This window comes from Hermetia illucens, chromosome 4 (genome assembly GCF_905115235.1).
Source record: "Hermetia illucens chromosome 4, iHerIll2.2.curated.20191125, whole genome shotgun sequence".
NCBI lineage: Eukaryota > Metazoa > Arthropoda > Insecta > Diptera > Stratiomyidae > Hermetia > Hermetia illucens.
This window is the reverse complement of record NC_051852.1, coordinates 163,647,774-163,671,420: the sequence shown is the minus strand read 5'-3', so window position 1 is coordinate 163,671,420 and position 23,647 is coordinate 163,647,774. Positions and strand designations below refer to the sequence as shown.

At 46.1% G+C, this 23,647-nt stretch overlaps 1 protein-coding gene across 2 annotated transcripts in view; it reads left to right on the top strand.

The window, feature by feature from the left end:
• Positions 1-605: 605 nt before the first annotated feature.
• Positions 606-23,647, top strand: part of LOC119655658 (Krueppel-like factor 6) — a 490,962-nt gene continuing 467,920 nt past the window's right edge. Inside the window, exons 1-2 of one of the 2 annotated variants that reach the window (XM_038061643.1) lie at positions 606-788; positions 1,338-2,643. In XM_038061643.1, the coding sequence (XP_037917571.1) occupies positions 2,632-2,643 (12 nt within the window). In that variant the 5' untranslated portion in view covers positions 606-788; positions 1,338-2,631. The other variant, XM_038061642.1, reaches the window with a different exon arrangement.

The window sequence follows — 23,647 nt, the reverse complement described above, 5'->3', positions numbered from 1 at the left end:
GCGCCATTTATAATTAGTTGAAACGGTTGAAACCCCTAGCCCAGATGGCCGTTTGGATTTGTCGCCAAGACACCTTGTTGCAGATTGTATCAAAATTTCAGCAGTTTCACCTCGGTCAGGCCTACATGTGTAATATTGAGGGTATGATGAATCCTTTTTTGCTGATTGCCAACATTCCTTTACCAGCTTATCAGAATGGTCGAATCAAATCCGCTGTTTAATACTCTAATTTCTACTAAGATCTTTGGTACATTCTCATTATCTTTCACACCATACAAGTGATAAACCTATCTGTACTCTAACCTGAGGCATATACCCCCCCCCCCCTCTGAGGTTATACCCTATCTAGTGACTGATTGAAGTCTGAATCAGATTAAAACCCAAGTCAAAGATCTCAATTGTATCTTATTTTGTTTCCCATGTTAGATTCAAATTTCTCTACAGCAAAAGTTCAGATACTTTCTACGAGTGCTCCCTTAAAGTTGTTAGCTTTCTTGGGGAGCAGTTGAACGGCGAATAGGGACCGCATGTCGTGGCTCCACCGGCTTCATGGCTCAACTATTTCGCCGTAGTTTACGTTGCGAATGCGACGCTTGTTTTTAATGGGCCAGCACCGTCGTCGGGTTGTAGAGCGCGTATGGAGCTATTGGAGCATGGTAGAATGTGTATGGAGTTCCAGTGGAGCCGTGCAAGTGGAAAATCAAAGCTCGGACGGAACAAGTTATTGTTGTTGGCGTTTTTTCTTTGGAGCTGGCGTTAAAGCCGAGGAAAACAATCGAAACGAAACAGTACTGAGCTGTCCCGCGAGGCGGCATAACGTGCGCTGCTTTTTCATTCATTTTCTCCCTTTATTGTACTCACTTAAGTTTTCCTCCTTTGATACGTACGTTTTTCGTCACCAAGAATTCCAGATAGAAACTAATTGCTATTTTTCAAAATTCCAAAAAAGATGAGAAAGATAGATTTTGTAAATGTTGTAAATGGTCAATGATTTGAAAGCAAAGCAACACTTGCCTCCTTGTGGGATCCCTCGCTAGCCAGGAATTGGTCCGAATCGGAGTTGGCGATAAGAATCAGGAAGAGCCACCCCCGAAGTCTGACCAGCGGATGTAACTCCTTTTATACCGCGCGCGAGCCTACGAAAGTCCTTGCTCCCGACTGGGTTTGAACCTGGGACACCGAGATTTCGCGAGACCACCCACTCCACCCGCATGTTCTCCCCAACTCATTGTTAACTCCTTCGAGTTTTCTTTGATATTGTTATTCATCCGTTGATTATTTTCCTCGTCTGTTCGCTTTTCCGGTCTTATCGTGACGTTGTGCTAATGTTTGTAAAGAGAGCGCGCGCGCGTCTGACATGCGTACATACAATTAAGATGTCATTGCATGCCGCTATATCTTTTGCGTTATTCCGTCGGTAAACGGTTGTTTTGCTGTGTGAGGTTATGAGCTGTGACTGTGACTCTCCTGGCGTTTTACTACGGCGAAAAGGGCCGACCACGCTCCCCCATTATATACATGCTTGGCTGGCTGCTGACTAATAGCACATCAAAAGTACAAAGTGTTTGACCTTATAAACTAATTGGCCTGCAAGGTGGCGGGTGGACCGGGCGCCCCAAAGGTCATACTACAAACATCCAAGCCGGACTACATCCCTTTTGAAGGACACACTCATCTAAGCGCGGTGATACTTAATTGGTGACTATCAGGGTGCAACGCTCTCACTGAATCCTCCGTGCCCTACTCCCCCAGTTGGTCTACCCTATCGCGTCCTTTGATCAGCTGACAACCGCAAAGTGCGTATCCCAGAGTGGAATTCAGATACTTTCGGAACTCGGATGCAATTAGTGGCCAGTAATGAGAGTGAGCCGACTCAGTGTTTGCTGGAATCCACAAAAGCCAGTAAAAATCGAAAGAGGTACAGCAGCCGCGCAATTGAAGCGTGCATGCATGCCTGTACTTAACGTGCCTACAGTGTGGAGTACCAGGCGGTAATTAAGAGGAAATACCGACTCACATTATACGACTTTACGACACAATCCGCGTATATTCAAGAAAGCGCCACCTGTTTGAGGCAGCGACCGCGATGTACGCTAGTTATAAACTCAGCCTTTAAAACGCCGTAAAAGCAACGCAGTCAAAGGTACAAAAGAGCTAAGAAAAAAGTACGTAAACAAACTCCAACGAAGGCCTTCATGTTCAAGTGTGAAAAGTTAATTAATTGCTGTTTAATATTAAATATGAATTAACCAACCAAGTTATATTAAAATGAGTTACGCCGTGCAGTTGAGGCATTACCACAACATTGAAATTCGCTCGTTAATTTGACCATTATTAATTTAAACTTACAACATACGCACTCCATCCTCGGCCATTATAAAGTACACGAAATATCTAATGAAATTGACCAAGAATCTTTTGTGATAGTAGTGGCGCTTTCTCACGACCTGGAGGAAAGTTACGGACAAACAAATTCTTGGGGCTCCTTCGTAATATTTGTGCTCGTGTCAATGCTATTGGTTCTCTCCCATATCCAGAATGTGTGTGAATTACGTGTGAATCCGAGAAGTGTGCTACTATCTAATTTGGTGAAAAACCACGCTGTGTTACTTCAACGTGTTTTAATATTTAATGGTTTACATGGTGAGTACTAACTGCTGTTTCCTCCCTGGATGGGTTCACATAATAGATCGAAGGTGGTTTAATTTTAGCTATCAGAAATGTTGACTCCGATGTTCCTTTGAAGAAGTTTTTGATCCGTATCTTTTTACTGCAATTAAATCTTTTTAAAGAAATCAATAAATTCATACCAAAAATACACAGTGATGACATTATCTGCGGAAGGCGAAAACATGGCCCAAATGGTAGGACCGAAAATAGAGCCCCTTGAACTCATCAGGTAGCTCTCACCTACGAAAACAGGATACATTTCGCCGAGAATTGAGTATTGCTACCTCAATAGTATTTGCAAGATTAATTATTTCCTTAACTGAATTTTGACGTCTAGGGCAGGAATAACTCATCAGTCGCTACCTGACCCTTACCGAGGAAGAAGTCAACTGAAACCGTTGACAGCCCCATTTCTTATAATTTGCAAAACAAAATTCGGGCGAAGCGGAGGCAGAATCTGATTTCTAAGATCCTAAGCCAAACCGTCTCTTGAATACTTAAGTCCCAATCCCAAAAAGAGAGGCCCACCGACCGAAGACAGTGAGATCAAATTCCTCTCCATTTGGTCCAGCCCGATATCTCGATCTCGATCTCGATAACTCAACCATTAAACCTAAACTAATTCCAATGAGAAGTATATTTTGTCGAAACATAACGAGGCAAGCAACCTTTGGTACCAAAAAAATAATGACTTCATTCATCTTATTAGATTAGACAATAAACCATCTTCATTCTTTGTGAACTAAATGACGAACTCCATTTTCACTAATTAGAAAGTGTAAATAACCTCAATATTTCTTCCACTGGCTCTACACCCCTAATCCAGCGGCCCCCATGCGACGAGTTATGGTCCACCGAGCCTCCGATCCTGTCTCGCTCCATCGCGCCTACGACGGGACAATATGCGCAGCCTCCTCAGCGAGTTTCGAATCGGAACACAGCCGCCCCACTTTTTGACATCGTTCCTGTCGCCAACGAAGCTTCGCTTCCCGCTACCGCCATATATGCTGGTACTTCATCCATCCATACCAGTGGCCCCAAGCTAAAGGTGGCATCCCCACCTAAACAGCTCTTCATCTCCAGGCTAGCGTTCACAACTTCTACGGACGATGTTCTGGAGTATATAAGGAGCAAAGTTGGTTTACTTTCTCCTCTGTCCTGCATTAAACTCACAAAAGACAACAACACCGACCGGGTGATTGCATCTTTCAAGGTTACTTATCCACACGAAGTTGATATCCTCGGCAACCTTTCTTTCTGGCCTGAAGGTGTGTTCATCAAGCCATATAAGCGCCCCAATTCGCGGGTAAATTTCAGGGCAACCCGCCTGCCTCGCCGGGCTATATAACTGGATCCATGTTCACTGTCCGCCTGTTCTATCAGAACGTCAGGGGTTTAAGAACCAAGCTGGGGGCCTTCAATTTATCCGCGCTGGCTCAGCAACACCATGCCATCTGTATCTCCGAAACCTGGCTAGACGATGCCATATTATACTCCGAGCTCCCCGAAGGGTACTCCACTTTCCGCTGTGACAGGGACCGGGATGCTTCTCGTAAGTCCACCGGCGGTGGGGTCCTAAGTGCTATAAAAGATTCACTCACTGCCGAACTCGTCTTATCCTCCTCTGGCTTTCCTTTTGATTGTGTTGCTCTTCATGTTTCCCCTCCCAACTTCCTCCCGTTCATTGTTTCTTGTGTATATGTCCCCTGTGCTAGCCCTTCTCACCTGTATGAAAAATTGTTTGACAGTTTGTCTGAACTCCTTACCGTCAGATTCCTTTCCCTCCCTTTCTTCCTTTGTGGAGATTTCAACCTCCCCATGCTCAACTGGCCTAGTCATCCTAGCTTTCCAATTCCTTCCAACAACCTCTCCCATTCTTCCCTCCCACTTTCTTCCTTTATGTATACTTGCTCTGCCCTGAATTTCAGTACCACCAAAAACTCCTTGGGCCGCACTCTCGATCTCTTCCTTTCCAACCTCCCCGAGCGCCACCTCTCTTTATTTCCTGGCACATCCCCGTATGTAAAAACTGACGCTCACCATCCCGCGGTTGAATTTGAAGCGGAGCTCCCTCGTTCGAAACCCAAAACCAAGCGTAAACCCACTAAGTTGAACTTCCGCAAAGCCAATTTTGACGGTCTGAATTCAGCTTTAGCGTCTTTCAACTGAGTATATTAAGTAATTCATCGTGTGATCAAGCTCATAACACCTTCTACAACATCCTCTCTGATCTCCTGCCTACGTTCCTACCCAACTTGGTTCAAACCGGAACTTCATATTAACATTCGCTTGAAACATACACTGAGGAAGAAGTTTCGGGCTTCTAAAAATGACGCCGACCTTGCTCACTTTAAAGCTATACGATCTACTGTGAAGTCAATGGTCAGAAAAGCGCGTAAAAGGTACCTATTTAGCGTCGAAGCCGCCCTTGCCCGCGGTAACTTAAAACCCTTTTGGTCTCACGCTCGCAACTCTCGTAATCCAACTCAATCTGTCCCTTCTTCTATCAGCTTCGCTGACTCCACTGCCAACTCCCCACAACAATCCTGCGACCTTCTCTGCACCTACTTCTCTTCAGTGTTTTCTCCCTCGAGCCCTTCACCCTCTACACCTTTCACAACCACAGACTCCTCCGAATCACTAGCCATTCCTCTTCTTACACCTTCCTTGGTTGAGTTCCTCATTGGTAACCTTGACCCCAATGTCGGACCTGGCCCCGATGGGCTTCCTAATCTCTTCCTCCTTAAGTGTAGAAAACACATTTCCCTCCCCCTGTGTATAATCTACAATAAAAGTCTAGATGAATGCTACTTTCCCCGTCTCTGGAAAGAGGCCCTTATCATTCCTATCCTCAAGAGCGGAGACCCTTCTCTTGCTGTGAACTACCGCCCCATTTCTCTTCTCTCCTCTTGCTCCAAAATCCTAGAAAGATACGTCAACGACTGGTTGACCACGCACTTCGGTCACCTCATTGTCAAAGAGCAGCATGGTTTCGTGAAACATTTATCAACGGCTTCAAATCTTCTGGTCTTTACCAACTTTGTTGCTAAACGCTTGAATTCACGACAGGAGGTACATGCTGTCTATACTGATTCCTCCAAAGCCTTTGACACCGTTGACCATAAGATTCTCCTCTCTAAACTTTCATCGCTAGACTTCCCTCCCTCAGTCATCTCCTGGCTTTCCTCCTATCTCTCATACCGTTCCTGCAAAGTTTCTTTTCATGGTCACTCATCTGGTTCCTTCTCTCCTTCCTCTGGTGTTCCCCAAGGCTCTATATTTGGCCCCCTACTCTTCCTGTTTTTTATCAATGATCTGGCCTCCATCCTCACCTGTCCGTATTTGCTTTACGCAGACGACCTTAAATTGTTTGCCTCTGTTTCGTCTCCTTTGGACTGTGCTCTCTTACAGTTCAACCTTGATAATTTAGCCCGTTGGTGTTCGGTCAACAGACTAACACTGAATGTCAACAAATACCACTGGATGTACTATTCCCTTAAACCCTCCCCATCATCCTTTTCCTATTCTCTCAGTGGACAACCCCCCCTCCTTCAAAGACCTGGGTGTAATATTCGGCGATAAACTTCGTTTCAATTCCCACTTCGTTGACATCATCAATAGAGCTTCCAAAATGTCTGGTTTTATCCTACGTTCCTCGTCCGACTTTACCTCAATCCAGCCCTCCTTAACACTCTTCAATTCCCTTGTCAGAAACATCCTTGAATATTGTTGTGTAGTCTGGTCCCCCTACCGTATCCGTGACGGCCGCGCTCTTGAAGCTATACAACGCAAATTCACTCGGACTCTCTTTTATAAAAAGAACCTTCCACGGGTTGATTCTCCATCACGACTCCGCACCCTCAATCTCCCCTCCCTACAGCAACGCCGTATCTTCCTTGATATGTGTACTCTTTTCAAACTCTGCAATGGTCTGATGAACTGCTCCGCCAACTCGGATATTACTTTCCGTATCACCTCGTCTCATAACACACGTAATGCGCAAATTTTTGACGTACCCTTCGCCGAGTTCGAGATTTACTTTCACTCTCCGATCCCGAGGTTTTGCCGGTCCTACAATGCCCTACAGCTTGGTTCCTTTGACTCAATGTCCCTCTCTAGCTTTAAGCGCAAAATATGCCATTTACTTGCTCCTCCCTCTGAGGACAATATGTAATAAGAAATTTGCTTTCTGTGTATTGTCCTCATTAAATAAATTAATAAATAAATTCCGTTTGAAAATTGTTTAGCGCACTGAGTTGTTGCAGCCAGAACTGTAGAAGGAAAAGCCGGGCTCGGAGTAAGAATTATACCGGCTTCATTGTTAGCCTTCGGCTATCTGGTTGTGCCTTCCTATTCTCGGCCTCTGAGAAAATTGTAGGCCTGAAGATCGTCCACCTCTTCCTTCTTCAGGTGGCCGGAGTAATCGAATAATATACCGCAATTGCCCTCTCTTGGGCCATAATGTCGCTGGGTGTTTCCTCACGAGGAGCTGCTTGAAACTGACAATTTACCTTTCATTACTTCCACATACAATGAACCTTGTGATTTCCAACATTAATAAAAATTTGCCTACATTGTCCTGCGATTTTATCCTTAGCTGGGTATACCCCGATATCCGTTCAGTCCGGCCACGATGAATCAACTACAAGAGCACTAGTTTCGGCTCTTTGAACATACGCCGAGAAAAATAATCCTCATGAAACTGGTACTATACACAAAGTGCGGCGCCCACCCTCTTTGGCTGTTATTAAGCATACTTCTTCTGGGACATTAGATCATTGAGGTCCTGGGTGATGGTCATCTACTAGCACAATTACTAATATCATCATACCAAATCTTTTTTTTGTAAGATGGTGGAAATCTTCAGAAAACTCTTGCCTGGACATGCTAGAGTGTGGGATTTTTATCCACTAAAATGCTGCTGCTATCCATTCACAGATCTCTCTCTACCTTTCGGCGTTCTTCGCCTGCGACAAAAGACTGACTGACTTCCGATTGTATATACTTGTCGTCTTATCTGCCAATATGTCAATAGGTATCACTCCTGAGATGACGAATGCAGCGTCATCTGAGACGGTTCTGAAGGCAGAACACACACTTAGGGCTGCCTTCCTGTAGACCGCACTCTGTTTGTAGCATTATATGATGTGCAAAATACGAGTACCTTCCCCAAATAGGGGTGGCATAAAGCAAAACCGACCTCACCACTCTGGCAATAAATAGCCTACAAATCTACTGCGACCCTCCCAGGTTCAGCATTATCCTTGCAAGTTTCATACTCACTTTTGAGTCCTTCGTCGAGTCACTTTTCCTCGGTTTTTACTCCCTACCATTCATCTTACATTTCTTCTGACGCGGCAGATTCCCCTTCAACTAGTAAATCCTCCAATCCTTTTCTGAGTCCCTCAATTGTTGAATTCCATCTTGGAAATATTGACGTTAGTGGCGGTTGTAGTCTCGATGCTATTCCGAACCTCTTCCTAAAAAAATATAAAAAGGAAATCCCACTTCCCTTTACTACCATTTATAATAGGAACTACTCCAAAGGTATTTTTCCGAATACGTGGAAGGGAGCTCTCTCTCTCTCTCCTTATACAATAAAGGTTACAATACCTGTGTCGCAAACTTCCGATCTATACCCATCCTTTCCTTGTCCTCTCAAATGTTTCGAAGATACGTATAAGACTGCCTTTTAATATAATTTCGGTCACTTCATTGTGAAAGAGCAGCATGGGTTTCAACACGGTCCTTCAACTGTAACCAATTTGTTGGAATTACCAACTACGAGTATATTGCAAAGTCCCCATAAAATCTATGATGACTTCTCCAAAGTTTTCGATTTGATCGACCACTCCTTGCTTTTCACCAAACTCCAATCGTATGGATTTCCAGCAAGTATTCTCCCCTAGTTAAGATCCTACCTAGCTGGTAGAGTAAATCGTGTCTTCTTCAATAGTATCCTCCCGTCTCCATTTTTCCCCTCATCGGGAGTACCCCAAAGGTCCATCCTTTGTCCATTTCTGTTTTAATTTTTCGGGAATGACCGTCCTTTCCTATTTACCAGTCCTGGCCTCCTGCCTGCTGCTGCGCTGAGTCTGTCTTTATCCTTCGTTCCTCCTATCAATTCATGAATACCCATTCCTCAGACATCCTTTATAAATACTTCACTCTTAATATTCTTGAGTATGCTTCCGTCCCTTTATCATAATCTGCCCCGCAATTGAATCTGCGCAGAGGAGGTTTACTAGATTCCTAACCTTTAAAAAGACCATTCCCTACTCAACATATCCTGAGCGTCTGGTTTTCCTTAACCTGATATTTCTACAGCCCAGAGGATCCTTTACTGACGCATGTGTCCCTTTTAAACTTTGTAATGGGTCAGACAGAGCTATCTGTAGCCTCCGAAATTCACACAATATTCGCAACCGTAATGTCTTTCAGGTTTCTTTAGCGGAACTCATGTGCTATTTCAACTCCGCTTTGGCCGGGATTATATCCGTTTGCAGCTTCTTCTTCTTGCTTCATCCCCAGGAAACTGATTAATGAATTTAATTTCCAATGCGTTTCTTAATTTTCAGAGTTATTTTATTTCGCAATGTGCAGTCTCCATCAGCGGTAGTTCAGTAAGTTGAAGATACTCGGAATGAATATTTATCTTCCACTACCACTTAGCTATTGCAATTAGAACTAGAGGAAGGAAATCCGGGCCAGGAGTGAAAACAACCCGGGCCCCTCTATTATCCTTCAGCTACCTCGTCGCGTGCCTCTACTTCAGGCCCGCCAGAAAATTCCAAGCATGATGAAAACCAACCGTTTCTTCTCTCCTTTCCTCAGGTCGGGTAAGAGTATGCCGCAGACCTTTTGTGCTCGGGATCATTTCCTCCAGGAGCCGCTTAGGATTGGATGTTTCACCCTTTCGAAATCTCCACATAGTGGCTAACTTAAAAGGGGACCATTTGATTGCCAATATTAATAAAAATAGCCCATTCCCTTTGGCCGTCAGGATGTCCTCAGAACCCTCCCTTCGAAGGTGTTGACTAGTTTTTCGGAAGTTCGTGCTAGGATCCATGTTTCATATCCGTAGCATAGCACAGGTCTTATTATAATGTGTCCATAAATACTGTGTTCATCTATTGTTATATTTTGTCTGCTAGGCGTCATTTTTCTCGTTCCCGCATTTTTCATTTTCGTTCCAAAAGGACCTCTAGGGATGCCGTCGGGCACATCCTCATTGCCCCTCAGATACGCACGCAAGCAGTCTCTGAAGTCTCCTTAACCCCCTGTCCGTGCATACATGGAAATAGATTTTATAAAGGCTGTATACATCCAATGAATTCGTTTTGGTGAAAGACCCCAGGTCTTACCTATTGCAGTTCTGCAGAACCAGAGTAATCTGCAGGATTTCTGATATTGTTCCTAGATATGGTGCTTCCTCATTAACTTGGAGCCGAAATGTACTCTAGCATAACTAAGCGCGATAACAGAGGGCAGACAACCCCTCCTTGTTGGCAACCCCTAAGACACCCTTCCTCAATAGATCAAAATGTAGATCTTTCTCCACCCTGGCATGGGAACGATCCAACTGATTAACAGCGGATCGATTCTATGCTGTCATGCCGCCTTCGCTGTCCATGAATGCGTCTAAGCCGTATTCTTTATCGGACATCGCCTACTCAATTTTTGCCGTTGGTTCATGGAGTACTGTTTCACTGGATTTACCTATCTGGTAGGCAGGTTGCCTACAGTGGAGATATATGCATCCCTTACGACCGACCTAGTACATCAACATGGCAATTCTGCTTTGCACTTGCTCAACACTGAGTCCGGCAACAAGCGCCGCAACGTCGCCGACATAACTGACCAGGACTCTTCGGGCATATCGAATCTCAGCAAACAATCGTAGGAAACGTTTCAGAAATCCGGCCCTAGGATGGATCCCTGTGCTACCCCCGACGTGATTTGCATCCTCCTCTGGCCCTCTAGCGTTTTATAGAGCAGGGAGCGGTCTTTCAGAAAATCCCTCAATATCCACAATAGGTAGCTGGCACGTGAAATGTATTTTCTAAAGTGCCTAACATATCTGTCCATCTTACGGAATTGAAGGCATTTCCGACATCAAGTGTTATGAGGAATAGTATCCGTCAAAATCGGCGTCTGTGTGCCTCGACTCCATGAACTGCATCTACCACCTCCATAATAGCATCCACTATGGATCTTCCTATTCTGATCCCGAACTGCCTTGGGTATAAGTCCTCGGCAGCACGAATCGCTTCAGCGAGTCTACTCCTGATGAATTTCTCGAGCACTTGCCCAGTCGTGTCAAGCATACACAACGGTCGGGAGGCAGACGGGAGCTCCGGGTCTGCTTTTCCCTCGCTGATCAGCGTGAGTCCGCCTTCCTTCCGAAAATGTCCCCCTTCAAGCAAGCGTTGAATGCCTCAAGCAGCAAGCTGGCTGGCTGTTGGCGGAAAACAAGTTTGTAGACTTCTGCCGGGATGCCATCAAGACCTGGCGCCTTCTTGTTTTTCATAGTGAGGACCGCTTTTTCAAGCTCTCTCATTGTCAAAAGGGAGCAATCCTCGACGCTTTCCGCGCTAATGTCATCAACCCGTACTAAATGTCTGGGGAATAATGCCCGTACAATGCGGTCCATCTGGTTGGTATTTAATATGGCGAGCTTCCGCAGAGCCCCGATTTTCCGGGTAACAAACTTATAGCCAAGTCCTCACGGATCCTTATTCGCCTCGTTGACCAGGTTCTGACAGCCGCGAGCTTTGCTTTTATTTATCGCGCTGCGGAGTTTCTTTTTTGCTGATCAATACTGTGCTTTTATGGCGCATGCCCCCTCGTTGGCGTGTAAACGTTGTGCCAAACGGCGAAGCTTATGACACATAGAAGACTTCTCGCGGCTGGGGCCCCTCCGCGGCGGTATGGAAACCTCGCACGCCGTCCTTATCAGGTTCATCACAATTTACGACGGTGTCAGCTGCGACGCTTTCACCCTCCGGAGCGCCCTTCAGCGTAGCTCTGCCTGCTCCAAGAGCTTCGAAGAACTTCTAGATGTTCACCTTTGCGACATTCCACAGGCAGGGGAAGCGTCGCGTTGGTGCTCGCTGGCAAGTAGTGTCAATCACTTCAAACGCAATGTACTGGTGGTCACTTTCCGAAAAGTCTTCCTGGACTCGCCACCAGTCCACTGCTGTTGCTAGAAATTCCGACGCAAAAGTGATGTCTGGAATGCTTCCTTCACAGCCTGAGCGCCAAAACGTTGGCTTGGATCCGGTGTTTAAAACTATGAGTCAAGTTCCCGCAGCCATTTTCAAGATCCTCTTCTCTCTGGAGTCGGGTTGAGACATGCCCCATTGAAGGATCCTAGCATTAAAATCGCCGCCTACCAGGATTCGCCGCTCCGTGCTCGAAACGGCGTCCTCCACAGCATCAAGCCGCCACCGAAAGTTCTGCATCGTCTCATTCGCCGTCAGATAAACGCTAAAAAGCGTTATCCCTAAACATCGAATCCAGACAAACCCATTCCCTCGGCCTTCGGCAAGAACACGAAGTCGAACGTCGTCCGGAACCCAGATAGCGGCGGTGCGCGCTAAGTCGAGATGCCATGAAATGGGGTCTCCGTTTCGGTATTGCTCGCTGATTAGCACTAGATCAACATTTACCTCCGCAGCGAACTGCGCTAGTAGCTGGTGAGCGGTTGCACTCCTGTGCATGTTAAATTTTAAAATGCAGATCATGCTATTCGCGCCCTAGCCTTTTCCAGTTCCGCCCTAAAGATTGGAAACCGTCCTGAGCCCGCAGTGTGTACGATGCTCTTACTAGTCGCGCCACGGTCCCTGCAGAGAACACAACTTCCGCTTTCATTGCAGGTCTTCGCTTGGTAACCTACCTGGTCGCATCTTCGGCATGCTGTTCTCCTGTACGGTCCCTTGCAAGTTGTTGTCGTGTGTCCATAGTCCAGACACCTGTAGCATTAGATGCGGACTATCCGCATTAGTACCCTGCATACTACACATCCAATTTTGATTTTCCCGCTGCTAAGGAGTTTCCTCGCATATTGCTTGGGGGCTACCACTACGGCGAGTTTTTTGGCCTCGAGCGTCTACAGAGGTGATACCTAACCAGGCCTTGGTTGCCTCTGGACGTTCCCACTGTATCGCCTCTTCCACTTCGACCTTATCTGTGGTTCAGTCAAGATCCCGGATTTCTAGAGAGTACATGGGCTCTAGGCTAGGAACAAGAGCCTTCTCCCCTAATATCCCGTTGCCCGCTTCGCAGAGCGTACTCTTGCTACTCATCTTCGGGCCCAGTTCTACGAGGATTTCGCCACCCCTCCTTATTCGCATCCTGGAGCGGATTTCACTAAGGACTTCCGCAAATTTCTTGGCCTCCGTCGGCTTAATGAGCAGAGCCGACGGTCTAGTCCTTCTTTGTTTCCTCGTCTTTTGTGGCTTTTGGTTTCCGGTCTGCTTGTCTTTGAACAGACGGGTGTCTGGCCGTGTAGCCAATTGTTTACAATTGTTCTTCTTCACTTTCTTTTCTTGGGCCTGAAAACTACTTTGATAAAGTCTCGTTTAGGCATGTTGTCCTCTTTCCGTTTTGAAATGGGCTATCTGCGATCTGTCTGGCTCAAGCAGCGTTCTCAGTGGGGAGTGTGGCTGTTTTTGGGTTCCAGTCGTGTTCGGCTGCTCTTCACGTTCGCGTGTAGAAAGAGATGCGATCCAATAGTTCCTCCAGTTCCATCAACCCGTTTTTGACGCCTTTGGTGACGTTTCTCTGCAGGAACGTTGCCGACCGCATGCGCTCCACCACTGCCGCGCATTATCTGATGAGCCTTTCCTCTTCGGCTTTAGCTCTAGACCACCTGGACTTTCACTCGGTTCGTGTCCGAATCCACCTGCTTTTTTTCGCGAACAAGGGCACTACAAGGTGTTGGAGCTACCTTCTCCGCACCGTCAGCCGCGCCACTTGGTAAGGCTTCCTCTTCATTAGGCCGAATTTCACTTATCCGTAGTGTGGTGGAGGTGTAAGTAAGGTGAAGCAGAAGAGTTTTCGCTGTAAACTAGCCACACTGCAAAGAAATGTGTGTCTGGGTATTACCGGTGCCATGAGCACCATATTCGGCGCAGCTCTGAATGCATTACTCAATTTGCAGCCCTTGGATTTGTTTATTCAGAGCACTGCAATGAGAGCAACTTATAGACTAATTCGATGGGAAAACAATGGACATGGGGGGCACAAATCATTGGAAGAGTCATTGGGAGAACTAAATCTAGTTTTCGCGATGCCTTCCGATTCTCAAATCCCTTTACATATGTTTGGTAGAAGATATGATGTTATCTTGAAACGGAGAGAAAACTGGGACGAACCAGAAGAATGCGTGTCAGGATATACTGGCGTCTTCTACACCGATGGCTCAAAGACAGAAAATGGTTCTGGAGCAGGAGTCTACCTCTCGAATAAAAACGAGAAGTGGGCTTTTCCTTTGGGACAATACGCAACGGTCTTTCAGGCAGAAGTGTAGGCGATCCTAAAGGCTGCAGCCTTGATGATTGACGAGCTGTTGAAGGGCAGGCGCATTGCAATCTGTAGCGATAGTCAAGGTGGATTGAGGGAGTTGAGTAATACTTCAAAAATCGTTCAAGAATGTAGAAACCGATTGAATTCTGTTTCCAGATTCAATATGGTGGATTTACTCTGGGTCATTGTGGAGTAGAGGGAAATGAAATTTCGGATGCGTCAGCAAAAGAGGCTTCAACTTTCCCCATGCCCGGACCGGAACCAGCAATTGGGGTGTCGGTAGCATCGGCTGATGCTGCTATCAAAAAACTGGGAACAAGCTTCCCATAATGACAGGTGGCGAATCCTTAATGCTGTTAGACAGACCAAACTCTTCCTGACAGAACCAAACAAACATACTGGAAAGTTTATCCTGTCGAAAAGCAGGAGGACTTGCAGAAATATTGTGGGCATTCTGACTGGTCATAATCCACTAGCTGGGCTTATGTTCAGAATAGGAATCTCCAAAATGATACGTGTCCATCTTGTAATGAGGGAACATTTTCTATGTGATTGCCCAGTTTACGGACGCATCAGACATCAGATTTTTAGTGCTGATGTGCTCCAACTACAGCGGATAGCATCACATCCACTAATGGAAATCCTGCGATACATAAATGAATCCGGGATATTCCGTTAGACGGGGGAATCGAGTACAATGGACCACTAAGGTCTGAGTGCTCAGAGGCTTTGCATCTTCCCCACCTCAATCACACACACACAAGGCTTCCTCTTTATTTGGGCATCTCGGTATCACATCGGGTATGCTAGCGCTCGCTGCCTTTATCGGTGATCGCTGCGGTGAACGACGCATTTTTGTGCTGCGTTCAAACGCCCGCAGCTCTCCCTCGTTCCTTGATATTTCGTCGATTTTTTGCTGGGAGGGGGAGGGAGGCCGCAATAGTCAGGAGCGTGTGTACCCTCGGGGACAGAGCCCCTACCTCAGTTTTCTGAGGCCTGACCTGCGGTTCAATGCAAACTACCCCAGCAGTGTCTCGAAGGGGCCAGCTCCTGATGCAGGTCAAAACTACCACCTTGGCAGAGCTAGGTTCACATCACCCTATCGACGTCGACAGAGAGCTGTCGATGTCTCCAGGGACTCCCAGCGTCTACCGGTCATTTGCGGTTCGCTCTTCATCGAGAGGCTTTCTCAAGGCGAGGGCGCAGGTATACTGACAGCTAGGGGTCAGAATATACTTATTCGGGCACCTCGGGGACCCCCGTCGCTGACGACCCCTGAGGTGAATTCGGGTATGTTAGAAAAGGCAAAGAGGTCTTCCGATTGTTTCCGACTCAGGTCCGATCCACTTTCGCTCTCAACTAGTGGAAAAGTTGTCGCCGAGACTGGAACCAGAAATGCCTATGAGAAAAAAGTTATTGCAATCCGAAAACAGATACTGCGATTTCAGTACACCTTCCCTGTCTCCAACAGCACTTAAACGATTATGCATACAACGATTAAATCAAAATATATAAAAGCAAAAATCATCCTCGAACGGCTGTTGTGGCTTCAATTGCTTTAATCATCCCAAGTGCGGACACGTTGATCTGTTGGTTACCTGTTGACCCAAGGGAAAGTTTCATATTTGAACGTTTACCACTTGAGTGACTTTTCTTGACCACACTCAAGATTATTCATCTAATGTTTTAACATTTAAAGTGGTTCCCATCATATGTCTGAAACGTCTCCTCTTAGGCTTGGCTCGTCACATTTCCTATCCCATTTCGAGAAGTGTCTTCGCCTTTCCAAGCCTCACTTCGCCAACTTGCCAACTTTCGCACATCTTACACCCTGTCCGCGATATTCGGCCACTTGGTCTTTTTGAAATGCGGCCCCTGGAAGACAGCGCAATGCAATTTCGCATATGTGACCGGTCACAAAATGCTTCCTCAAACTAATGTGATTTGACGAACGTAAGTAGGTAACATTGAGGCTTGTAGTCACGATGCGTCAATCAATTGTGCGAGGTCTAGTAAAAACGTTTTAAAGCAAACATTACAAGCAATATGGATGCCTCTAGCCCGTGAGCGATAGACAATGGCCTTCAAATTAAGATGCGCTACGGCGAAGATGTTGCTTCTAAACTATAAGACGATGGAGGAGGAGAAGCAGAACATGAAAACACGTAGAGAAAAACGAGGGCTTTTTATATCATACCAAACAGACACTTAGTACGATTGGGATGGGGCCGGGCTGAATGTTGGCATCTTTCATTCCCACAGATCTGAATCGATGCCCCACAAGATGCAAGGCCGCGCGGTCCAGCGTGCATCCGCCTGCAGAATCCGCGTTCATTATTTTGCTGATTGGGTACGTTTGGGAAAGTGTCAGTGTTCGCTCAGGTCACATTAATTTCATTATGGGTGTCGGTCTGGGGATTATTCTGAGTGATGGCTCCCCAAGACCCTGTCGTCCTCCACTATCGAAATTCCGGTGTGAGCTCCGATAGCCATCTTAGCGGATTGCCTGAAACTAGCGAACCTTTCCTTTAATCGACTGAAATTTTAGAAAATAAGCATGTTCCAAAGTTTGCATGCAGACATTTGGAATTAATGATTAGAACTTAAAAACTGACCCTCCCACAAACGCCCTGAGGTACGAATATGATCACGAAGGCAATTATCAGAAACGGGGTCCTGAGCACTGCCTCCCTGGCGTCGAAATGGGATGGATGTCTTGGCTGGTCTCCAACCGAAGTGCAGTTTCTACTAATTCTCCATTTCTCCGAATTAGTCATTCCCGAGACTTCTGGGGCCGGTGGTACTGAGCACTTGGACGGGGTGCCTGTAGGTGTCCGCGCAGATACTTCATGGGAGCCGAAGATTATAATTGGAGGTTAAGTATGAAGCAAATTAATGGGTCCACTGTTGTGCTTTTAGTGGTAACAATCAGTGGATGACCAATCGAATGGGCTCATAAGAGCTATTAGATATGGAAAGCATTTAGATCCGTGAAATTTGCTCAGCTTGGCTTTGAAATTAACTGACTTTTCCTTGGAATTCATCTACCTCCTAATTTTAAGTAAATACCACAAGAATGTGTGAAAAAAATCAGCAATTTTGATGACTCACTTAAAAGTTTGATTCATTAGTGATCACTTAGTATGCTCAAGATGATTTTGATATTTAGGAGAAGATCGCCCGAACTTGGACCATTCAGGCCTCTTCCAAAAAACCATCAAATCAATCTATTCCTAAACTTGCCAGATAAATATTCAAAACTGTTAATGAGTATCTTGAATCACCTTGGGTTTCGCACTCCATTGAACCTCTAAATAAAGAAACCCGACTTCGCTGAGTATCTTTTGCTCATTTGCCCAGTCACTGTAGGCTTCACTCCCCTAATATCTGCGTGCAATACTATTATCCAACGAATACGGATTTGTCGTGTTCCACAGTTACCCACCATGCAAAGTAAATGTTCTCCATCGAAGCATAACCCCTTGCGGTGTAACGCTTGTAACCGTGCCCCCAAGAAATCCATCTTTTTGTCTTAAACCATAACAATCTTTTCCATGATGGATTGCTTTTCTTCCTCAGGTTGCTGATTTTCTCGGACCCTCCTGTATCTTTTTTTCCCTTGTCTAGATTTTTGGCTGGTAATATTTCGTCTTCACCGAAAATTACTGTTAAATGATCATGTGGTTTATCCGTAGATGGTCTGACCGTTATCGGAAGATTGTCTTTTGATTTCTTATTGTTTTTTTTTTTCGCGGATTTCTTCTTGTTGCTGATGGTCAAGAGTGTGTATTGTGTGGGGAGGAGGGCAGAAGGCTCCGCATTTAAGGTGAATGAAATAGGCGAGGTAAATTACGTTTGGTTAGCATTTCACATTGTCCGCGGTAGCCGATAGAAACCACATATCGTAATTGGGTGGGTTAATTGAAAAATTCAGAGGCTAATACAAACACATTTGGACCGTCTTCGCGGTAGTCATCAGCGGGAGAGATTGATGATTTCTTTTCTCTGCAATTTTTTTTGGGTTCGTGTTGTCTTAAGCAATCTTTTAATAATCCTTCATGTTCTATTGTCAATCATTTCAGCTCAGGGGCTTTGTGATATAAGAATTTCTGCATAGTAAAGGCAATAAACGGTTAAATTTTAGCACGAAGAATCTTTGTAACTTTTTTTTGTGGTAGGGTAGGTGAATGAATTTACGCACACAGTGTTGGACTCCTGATTCCGTACGTTGTCGGACTACCAACTAAATACCTCCCCATCGTCAGAGAGCTAGTCTGCAACCGTTTGTTACATTACTTCGGGCTAGTCCTCGAACTCTTCCACCTTGCGGAGCCTTCAAATCAAGGAATTCCTTTCACCAACGGGAGGGGAGAGGAGGAAGGGAATTGTCAGGTCAAGGAACCCCCTACCATCCGGCTTCTCCCCCGGTCGGTAATGGGCAGCACAACTCCACCTGTCAGCACTCGTCACCATCTCTTCGGAAATGTTGCCTGGCGAGAGATCCCCTGTGTTGTTGAGCTGCTGACGAATCCAATCCCACTTTCCACAAGAAAAAAAGTGTGATGGGCGCCGTCCACAACTCCACTGCAAAACACGCAATCCGGAGATCGTGCCTTTCCAATCTTGTGCAGGTAAGATTAAAAACCTCCATGCCCACTTAACAACTTGGTAAGAAAATAGTCAGTCTCACCATGCTTCCGATTCAGCAACGAACCTAAGTTGCCAATGAGCTGCGCAACCCATCTGCCGCTAGCTTCATTTTTCCAAGAGGGTTGCCACTCCTCTAGGGTTCGTTCCCGTTCTTCACGAGCAACAACCTCTCTTGGCTCATCTCCCTTGCGCTTGAATATGGCTTGACGGTTCCAAGCAAGAAGGGCAACGGGGGTCACTCCCGCGACCAACGCCACGGCCGGTTCAGACACAGTGCGGTACGCAGACGCCACTCGCAAAAGTTCCCCGTCTCTGTACTTGCGCGAAACGTTTACAATATACCTCATTGCCTAGAGCGTCAGCCCATACCTCTGGTTCATCGAGCAGGACAGACTGCGTTGAACTCATCAGGAGACGTCGCCTGCTAGACGTAGGACCTCCAATGTTTGCCATTAGCCTCCTTAACGCCCAAACTCCAGTTGCAGCCTTGTTCGCTTCTGCTTTGATTTGCTCAAAAAAGCTCATCTTTGAGTCAAAAGTCAGGTCAAGATACTTTACGGCTGATTTTGACTCGATTATCGACTCGCCGAACGATATGGGACGCAGGGTCGGAATTCTCTTTTTAGTCAGGATGACTACTTCGGTTTTTTTTTGCAGCGGAAAGTTGAAACCATGAGTAGTCATTCATTCGCTTAGCCGTCGCATCAATATACGAATCTACTTTACGTCTGTTCGACAGTGCGTCCAGCCACAAGCGCTGCGACATCATCTGTATAGCCGACCAGGCGCGACTCTTCTGACATGTCGAGTTTAAGTAAACTATCATAGGTAGCGTTCCAGAGGTATAATCTTAGGATGGATCCCTTTGCTACCCCCGAAGTGACCTCCATCATCCTCTAACCCTCTAGTGTTTCATAGAGCAGGGAGCGGTTCCTCAGATAGTCTCTCAATATCCGTAAGAAATAGTTCGGCACATGGAAAGTATTGTCTAGTGTACCTAGAATGTCTTTCCATCTTATGGAATTAAAGGCGTTTCTGATTCGTCGAACAGCATCCACCGCTTGCATGACAGCATCAACTGTGAATCTCCCTGCTCTAAAACCAAACTGTCTCGGAGATATATCTTCGCCAGCGCGTATCGCTTAAGCGAGTCTACTTCTGATGAGCTTTTCGAGCACTTTTCCAACAGTGTCAAGCATACATAGTCGGCGGTATGAAGACGGCACCTCGGGGTCGCCTTTCCCTTTCTGGATCAGCGCAAGCCTCGTCACCTTCCAACGACCAGGGAAGTATCGTCCACCGCGGTCCAAGAGTTTCGACAAACCTCACCTTCAAGTGCCCAAGCATTAAAATCACCCTCTACCAGAATCCACCCATCTGTGCCTAAGCATAGCATCGTCCAAAGCCTGCGTCGAAAGCCCGCCATCATCTCATTCGGCGTAAGATAGACACTAAAAAACGTTATCCCTGAACACCGAATCCAGACAGAGCCGTCCCCTCCGCCTTGGGTAAGCATCCTAAGGAGGGTGTCGTCCAGAACCCACATGGCAGCGGTACCTGATCTGTCATTTTTGTCATTATTTCTAAGTAGTCAGATGATAAGCCGCTTTCGGATGATGGAAAACAGGGAGTCAGCTTCTTCCAGCAAGCGGGATTCAGTGCTCAGAGGAAATACTGGCATTGGTTGCAGAGTACGACGCCGGCCATTTTAGTTTTCTGGAGTGCCGGAGCAGCCAGCGCATCGAATTCGATATAATACCAATAATAACCAATCCTTGGATCCGAACCGTGCTTTGCAGGTTCCGATTTTATACTCTCCTGACGTTTTGGAAGCAATCTTATGGCGCTGAGCCTTTTTACAAGTTATGACGTCTTAAAATGGGATTGTTTTGGATGAAATCATGCTAAAACTTGAATTTTCAACACGAGTCCCGGAGAACGAGGGGTTGAGAAGGGTAACATATGTAAATAAGAGGCGGAGAAGGTTCTCTTTCATGTGTATTTTGAGAAGGGTAACATATGTAAATAAGAGGCGGAGAAGATCTCTTTCATGTGTATTTTGACGTCACAACAATAGAGTTCAGAATCTAAGTCCTTTACTAGAGGACAGACATTTTCTCTCCAAATCCGTTCTGAAATCGCGGCAGTCACCCGCTACGTTGAAAGTTATAACGTCATCATCATAAGATATATAATGATCGGATTAAGTCACAGGCCTCGGAGAAATGCCAGGGCGTCCACCTCAGTCGACGTGGCAGGACGGGCCCCGGTCCTGTCGAGAAATGGGCAAGGGTTCTTGACGCAAGGACGGCGTCAGGACGTAAGCAAGTTAGTCCGCACACAACGAACAAAACAAATACGTGTCTGCACGCTAAATGTTGGTACCTTAACTGGAAAGACCGAGGAACTCCCAAGAGCCCTTCGGAAAAGGTGCATTGACATCTGCGCTCTGCAAGAAACCCGATGGTCTGGTTCCAAAAGCTGCGACATTGAACGCGAACGCGGTAAAAATGGCTACAAACTTCTCTATTTTGGTAACCCACACACTCAATATGGTGTTGGCATTGCCATCTCAGAGGGTTTCCGTGATGCCATTAAAGAAGTCGAACGATTTGATGATCGGCTGATGAAGCTCACCATTATATCAGCTAATCGAACTATTCACTTCTTCACCGCGTATGCACCACAGACAGGCCGACCTGATGCCGAGAAAGATGCCTTCTGGCAACTTCTCGATGAAAAGACTTGTCACGTGCCTGCTGACGATTACATAATCATTGCCGGCCACCTTAATGGTCATGTGGGTGAAAAGGCAGACGGTAACAGGTGCCATGGGGGAAAGGAGTTCGGAGCGCGCAATGAAGGTGGCGAGCGTATAATCGATTTCGCGGACACCCATGACCTTGTACTCATGAATACATGGTTCATCAAACGATTGTCTCATCTTCCCACATTTTATAGTGGGAACAATAAAACGCAAATCGACTATATTCTCATAAGACGCCAACATTTTACCACTGTCACTGATTGCAAAGTCGTTCCCTATGAGACCATCGCACCTCAACATCGGCCGTTGATTGCCGTCCTACGAATTAAGCCACCGATAAAACAGCGTGAGGAACGCACTGGCCCGCCGCGCATTAAATGGTGGCGATTTGGTGAGAAGGAAGTAGAAACGGTCTCACTCATACGATTGCCAACCATTAGGAATGTGGAAGAATCATGGAACCAAATGAAAGATACGATCCACAAAGCGGCCTCTGCAACCCTCGGGGTCACCAAGCCGGGTAAGCGGTACATCAACCGAGATACTTGGCTTTGGAATGATGATGTTGAGATGAAGGTCCGTGAAAAGAAACGCCTCTACCACAAATTTCTCGACGATAAAACGCCTGCTAATTGGCAAATTTATAAGGATGCCAACCGGAAAGCAAAGAAAGCGGTCGCTGTCACCCGAGCGAACCATTTCAAAAATCTTTACGATAAACTGGACACTCGGGATGGCGAGAGAGATCTGTATCGACTTGCAAAAAGCCGTGATGAACGCACACAGGATATCGAAAACACTTGTGTTAATGACAAGAACGGTACTTTGCTTACCAACCGTCGAGCCGCGATGGATAGATGGCGAGAATACTTCGAGCAGATTTCAACTGAAGAATTTGCTCATCCTCCACTTCCACAATCATTGCCGACATTTGGAGCAGTTCCACTAGTCAGCGCAACTGAAGTCGAGGAGGCAATAAAACAAATGAAATCGGGGAAAGCAACAGGACCTGACGACATCGCATCTGAGCTCTGGAAAGCAAAGAGCTGGGACCCAACACCGTGGCTGAGTGAATTCTTTAACCGGGTTATTCAGGAAGGAAGAACACCATCTGACTGGCAAGAAAGTACCACTGTTCCAATATGGAAAAAGAAAGGTAGTCCAGCAGAATGTTCAAATTACCGTCCGATCCGGTTACTTTCCCATACCATGAAGATTTTTGAACGCATTCTTGACAACCGTATTCGCGAAATCGTTGAAATAACCGTGAATCAAGCCGGATTTGTCAAGAACTGCGGAACTACTGACGCAATACACGCTGCACGGTTACTCATGGAGAAACACCGTGAGAAGCATCGCCCTCTTTACATTGCCTTTCTGGATCTAGAGAAAGCGTTTGACCGTGTACCACACGAACTCATCTGGTATGCTTTACGACAACACTTCGTGCCAGAAGAACTCGTACGCTCAATTACTCTACCACGATCCGCGCTCAATTACTCTACCACGATCCGAAAAGTAAAGTTCGAAGTATGGCGGGTGTATCAAAACCGCTTCGTGTCTCTGTTGAAGTTCATCAAGGAAGTGCCCTCTCACCACTCCTCTTTGTCCTTGTTATGGACACCGTCACACGGGATATCCAACGTCCAGCGCCCTACACACTGCTTTATGCAGATGATGTTTTCTTAGCATCTGATAGCAAAAATGATCTCGAGCAACTTGTTCAAAAATGGAATGATTGCCTCATGCAACACAGTCTTAGATTGAATTTAAACAAAACTGAATTTTTGACGACCGATCCCCATGAAACAGGCACAATCACTGTCAGCGGCAGTGATCTGCCCAGATCTGAGCGATTTAAATACCTCGGGTCAACGCTATCAGCCAATGGAGAGCTGCGTTATGAAATTGCTTCACGCATTAACGCAACCTGGATGAAGTGGCGTTCCACAACTGGTGTCCTTTGTGATCGACGTATCAACGAACGTCTCAAATCTAAAATTTACCGCAATGTTGTCCGTCCAGTCGCTC